The following is a 6,000-nucleotide window of genomic DNA, read 5'->3' as shown; positions in this document are numbered from 1 at the left end:
TGATATAAAATTAACGCGTGTTCGTGTTGTGTTTATTAGTCTTTTCACCGATTATTTATTCAATTAAAATTGTGAGACAATTAATTAAGACTAAAAATAATTTTGTGATTATGTACCGTTTAATATACTTTTGAGATCGAACTTGTCTTTTTGTTCAGAGTAGATTTTTTTATCATTATGCTAACCTCTCTTGTCACGCGCCTCTCTTGTCACATGCCGATTTAACCTGAATTTCCACCACGATATTTATCATTATTTTAATTTATTATAATCATCAAATAACTTGAACACTCGCAATTTATTACAGGTATGAATATGATATAAAAATTACGGAAGAACGCACGTGTTCGTGTTGTGTTTATTAGTCTTTTCACCGATTATTTATTCAATTAAAATTGTGAGACAATTAATTAAGACTAAAAATAATTTTGTGATTACTTACCGTTATTTATAGTTTTGCGAGCAAACTCGTATTTTTGTTCATAGTAGATTTTTTGTATCATTGTGCGAACCTCTCTTGTCATGTGCCGTTTAAACCTGAATGTCCACCAACATTTGAGAGAGTAAAATTTCAGAGCTTCAGAAAAACAAAAAACAAACCAATTAATCGTAGCAAATTCGTGTAACGCAAAACTAAGGGCCGTGTCTTGTAGTGGAAAGGAATTCCACCAACGAAGATTCTCTTCGTATGTGACAAGCATAGGATCTATCATATATACTTTTCTCGATATTAATATGTTATATTCACTCGTATTAACCAATATACAAGCTCCAATATAAACGGTCCCCTATAAATATGCCATGACAAAACCCCTCAAACACACTCAAACGCCTCTCATCACTTCAACAAAACCCTAAATATCGTTAAACTCCATAATCACAAGTTCACAACACAAAACTCTCAACTATGGCCTCTCTAACTTATTCTTGTTCAGCTATTGAAAAACACTCAATTTTGCCTCCGAAGCAACATGTTACTAATCCCAACTATAAGCATTTCACGAGCTTATTCTCGTCGAACAAATCCGGTCTGTGTAGTCGGCCAAGGACGGCCGTGAATGTAGCGACTCCTCTAAAACCGGCACCGCCGGTTCCTGATCTCCGTCGTGAGCCGTTAGATAAGAAAAAGAACGGTGATCATGTTGCATGGACAAGCGTAAGGCAAGATAGATGGGAAGGAGAGCTCGTTGTTGAAGGAAAAATACCACACTGGCTGGTATGTGAATCAATATTATTATTATATATATTATTATCACTACTTTCGTAATTGGTTGGAGTTTGGTCCTTTAAATAATTAACTATATGTGATAAGAGTCCTTATACTACTTGATGATCATTTTAGAAAACAAGATCAAAACACTGTTATAAAATCAAAAGGAAATGGCTTAGCTACTGCTAATTTTTCGTATAATTACTATAGACATATTGCCCTTTGGTTATTTGGCCTTTCCGTTTATTTTATTCTGTTTTCTCGAAGATACGTTTTATCATATCACAATTTTTATTAATAAATAAATAAAAATTGTATGGAGATTATGTCCCTACGTACAGGAGTGTTTCTGTGAGGTGTGACAACAACTGATGTCATGTTAATTGAAGACACCTAATTGATTATGTTTTACATGATGATATGTCGACCAGAGATATTAACGACGCATATTCCTAGACCGAAATTCTCCTACAATAATATATATAATATCACCAAATATATACATCAAAGTTTCGACCCTTTTCTTTTCATTTACCTAATAAGCATAGATACGAGTAGGTCAAACAAGAAATCAAATATGTATTCAATCCACACGTAAATGAATTGCCATGCAGAACGGGACGTACCTGAGGAACGGCCCGGGAAAGTGGAACATCGGAGACCACGCTTTCCGGCACCTCTTCGACGGCTACGCCACTCTCGCCCGCCTCGACTTCCGCGGCGGCCGCCTCGTCTTCGGCCACCGCCAGATCGAGTCGGAGGCCTACAAAGCCGCCGTGGCCCACAACAAGCTCTGCTTCCGCGAGTTCTCGGAGGTCCCGAAACCCGAGGGGGGCTTGCTGTCTTACTTCGGCGAGCTCGCGAGCCTCTTCTTCTCGGGCAAGTCCCTGACCGACAACGCCAACACGGGCGTGGTCCGGCTCGGCGACGGGCGCGTGGTGTGCCTCACCGAGACCCAGAAGGGGTCCATCGTGGTGGATCCCGACACGCTGGCCACTCTCGGGCGGTTCGAGTACTCGGACTCGCTCGGCGGCCTCATCCACTCGGCCCACCCGGTCGTGACCGAGTCCGAGTTTCTGACGCTTCTGCCGGACCTGGTCAGCCCGGGCTACCTCGTGGTGAGGATGCTTCCCGGGTCCAACGAGAGGAAGGTCGTGGGACGCGTGGCGTGCCGGGGCGGGCCCGCTCCCGGGTGGGTCCACTCGTTCCCGGTCACGGAGAATTACGTGATCGTGCCAGAGATGGCGCTGCGCTACTGCGCGAGGAATCTCCTCCGGGCCGAGCCCACTCCGCTCTACAAGTTCGAGTGGCTCCCGGAGTCCAAGGCCTTTCTTCACGTCATGTGCAAAACTACCGGGAAAGTCGTAAGTTCTTCTTCTTCTTCTTCTTCTTTTTTTGCAAAAATCGGAAATGGAATATCAATTTAAATCAAATTTACCAAAAGAATAAGGTAAGATATCAACTAAGAACGGTAATGATATTTATAAAAATTAACGAGAAATTAAAGTCAAGCATGATGAATTGAACTAATAAGAACCTAACATATCATATCAAAATAAAAATAAAAATCACTGAAGGTAAGATATTAAGTATGATCAAGATTGTCAATATAAACAAAAGTTATTGATTTCGTTTTTGGTACAAAATAAAAAGGTTGCGAGCGTGGAGGTTCCGTTGTTTATAACGTTCCACTTCATAAACGCGTACGAGGAGAGGGACGAGGAAGGGAGGGTGACGGGGATCGTGGCCGACTGCTGCGAACACAACGCCGACACCACCATCCTCGACAACCTCCGCCTCAACAACCTACGCTCTTCCCAAGGTCAAGACGTCTTGCCCCACGCCAGGTATGTATCTATATATCTCATCAATCATAATATCAATTCTAAAATATTCTTAATATAGTAGCGCTAGAAAGAAGAGACTATGTCAAATAGCTTACTAGCTATCCTCACCTATAATTATAGCTTAATAATTTATGGTTATTTATTTTCACTTCTTGTGATTTTTTATTTTTTGGTTAGGGTTGGGAGGTTTAGAATAGCGATGGACGGGAGGGCGAAGGGAGAATTAGAGTCGGCGTTGGACCCGAACGAGCATGGGAGAGGGATGGACATGTGCAGCATCAACCCTGACTTCTTGGGCAAGAAATACAGATACGCCTACGCTTGTGGAGCTCAACGTCCATGCAATTTCCCCAACTCAATCACCAAGGTTACTATTACCGTTTACGACTCATCTTATCATATTTAACATAGGCTTAATGTGACATGATCGGTTTACATTTTGCAGATTGATTTGGAGGACAAGAAGGCAAAGAATTGGCATGAGCCTGGCTCAATTCCCTCGGAACCATTCTTCGTTGGTCGTCCAGGGGCTACAAAGGAAGACGATGGTCAGTCCCCACATCAATAACTATATATAAAAACCGTTACACAATAACTTATTCTTCGTTGGTCGTTAGTACTAAAATACTGTATAACATTTTTATATTGTGATTATTGATATATTAAAAGGTTTTATTTGATAAAATGGTTGAAGGTGTGGTGATATCGATGATTAGTCAAAAGAACGGAGATGGGTATGCACTGATTCTGGACGGGTCAAGCTTCAAGGAGATTGCGCGCGCAAAGTTCCCTTACGGCCTTCCTTATGGCCTCCATGGGTGTTGGGTCCCAAGAAAGTAGAAACTTTAATTATTTCGTATTATTATATTGTTTAATTAAGAACATTATATTGTTTAATTAAGTTATAATTATATGGTGATAACTATTTCGCACTCGGTTTCTTTCTCAACTGCATCAAATATGATGAGCAGTTAACTAGTGATCATAGAAGCGTTTGCTATGATTATATAAGGAGCATATATGAAGGTTTCTTAAGTCATCAATGTGTATATAAAAAATATGATGTGTAATTCTGATTTTTTACCTATCACCTTTGGATCATCTTTTTTTTTTTTTCACCTCCATCTATATTATATACCTAATAATTTTATTTCTCTATTTGTGTCGCTTTGACTTTTGAAAGTCCAATAATCACGTATAACATCTATTTTCGATCTAAAAATGAGGTTTAAATGTGTTTAAAACTATATATCGTGTTTTGTATATTTTCGGATGATATCATTATTTAGAGGGTAATGATATGCGTCAAAACCATTTCAATTTTTAAGGAAAACGTTAAGAAATTTATAATAAATATATATTTATGATAAAATCCTAGAATTTTTAATGAAAATAAAATTTGAAGGAAAACAATTTTTTAATATTTTTAAATTTAATTTTCGAGTCAGTGATTTCTTTAATTACATTAAATGAACTGGATATTAATTAAATCTATCATAATTAATAAAAACAAGTCGATAACTTTCTGCATTCCTAAACGCGAAGTATGATTTTCTACATATTTACACTTTGTTTTAAAAAAAAATGGATTTTAAATGTGACTACTACTAGAGGTGAAAGAGAAATCTAAATATGATTTTCAACGTATTAAAACTTTGTTTTAAGTTTAAAAACAGATTTTTAATGTGACTACTAGAAGGAAAATATTTTTTTTAATATTTTTAAATGTAATTTTCGAGTCAGCGATTTATTTAATTATATTAAATGGACTGGATATTAATTAAATCTATCATAATTAATAAAAACAAGTCGATGACTTTCTGCATTCCTAAACGCGAAGTATGATTTTCTACATATTTAAACTTTGTTTTAAAATAAATAAAAAATGGATTTTAAATGTGACTACTAGAGGTGAAAGAGAATCTAAATATGATTTTCAAAGTATTAAAACTTGTTTTAAGTTTAAAAACAGATTTTAAATGTGACTACTAGAAGTGGGAGAGGATCCAAATGAGGTAATTGAGAGTAAAAATGAACGTATAAAAGGAGAAAATTTGAAGTATTGATCAATGGTTTATTAATCTAAAATAATAAGATGTGTTTAATTTCATATTGTATAGTTTGTGCAGACTTTTAGAAGTGACAATTGTCGATTCTAATTAATCTCAAAATTTTCAACTTTAAAGATTGCGATTTTGATGTATCGGTGATGTTTGTAGAAGACACTCGCTTTTAATCTCGACGCCGCTTCTATAAGTTATATTTGTAGCAGTGTACAAACTTGCAAGATATCTCTTCTAAGTAACTTTATAGCTTACTTTTACAACCTTAAGATCGAATACATATACTGATTACTAGGAGGATCTGGAGACGTAGAGAGATGTGACTCTATAGCTTTTTCTTATATATCAAAAATGAAAATATTGAATGAGATCAATGACGTTTCAACGTTAGAAGCAAAAACCGTTTAAATGCTCACTGCTTTAATTCACTAGTATAAGGTTACATTTGTAATTACCTCAATCATGAAATGATATTGTGACACTTCGTATTCATTTTTATTTTTCAATGGGTTAAGTTCTTATTGGTGGACATCACTCACTGGTTGATGATATGACTTCATCTTGTTCAACTTGTGAGACTCACAGATATGGAAATTTGTGTATGAAATGCAATATGTATCACCTCATACTTTGTTCTTGAGAATGTAAATAAATAAATAAATCGGTGTTGGTAATCAATAATGATTCATTAGTTATATCATAGTGACATGCTAACTACATCTCACAAAGTATGTTTTTCTTATTCACAAACAACAAACAAAGGAGATGAAAAAAAAAATAACTAATTATGTAAAATTTCCATTTACAAATCTTGTCTAATTATAGGTATTCACAAAGTGCACTACTTCAAATATGACCTTTAGAAGCAAAGAACGGATTA

The 6,000-nt window shown here is 36.3% G+C and overlaps 1 protein-coding gene across 1 annotated transcript; it reads left to right on the top strand.

Annotated features, from left to right (window-relative positions):
• The first annotated feature begins 826 nt into the window (after positions 1–826).
• LOC149390794 (carotenoid cleavage dioxygenase 8 homolog B, chloroplastic-like) lies at positions 827–4,023 on the top strand. The gene is made up of 6 exons (XM_089620393.1): positions 827–1,216; positions 1,825–2,574; positions 2,864–3,057; positions 3,235–3,424; positions 3,503–3,605; positions 3,752–4,023. The coding sequence occupies exons 1-6, from the start codon at positions 908–910 to the stop codon at positions 3,895–3,897; spliced, it is 1,692 nt and encodes a 563-aa protein (XP_089476519.1). The 5' UTR covers positions 827–907; the 3' UTR covers positions 3,898–4,023.
• Positions 4,024–6,000: the final 1,977 nt, after the last annotated feature.

The sequence above is a fragment of the Urtica dioica genome, chromosome 7 (assembly GCF_054948205.1).
Source record: "Urtica dioica subsp. dioica isolate 48M chromosome 7, U.dioica_male_clone48M_v1_H2, whole genome shotgun sequence".
In the NCBI taxonomy this organism is placed as follows: domain Eukaryota; kingdom Viridiplantae; phylum Streptophyta; class Magnoliopsida; order Rosales; family Urticaceae; genus Urtica; species Urtica dioica.
This window is presented reverse-complemented; position numbering and strand designations above follow the sequence as displayed.

Excerpts from the sequence above, each read along its gene's own strand:
- LOC149390794 (XM_089620393.1), top strand. The coding sequence starts at position 908 with ATGGCCTCTCTAACTTATTCTTGTTCAGCTATTGAAAAACACTCAATT. Across the intron at positions 3,425-3,502 it reads TCCCCAACTCAATCACCAAG|ATTGATTTGGAGGACAAGAA; the intron begins GTTACTATTACC and ends TACATTTTGCAG. Across the intron at positions 3,606-3,751 it reads GGCTACAAAGGAAGACGATG|GTGTGGTGATATCGATGATT; the intron begins GTCAGTCCCCAC and ends AAATGGTTGAAG.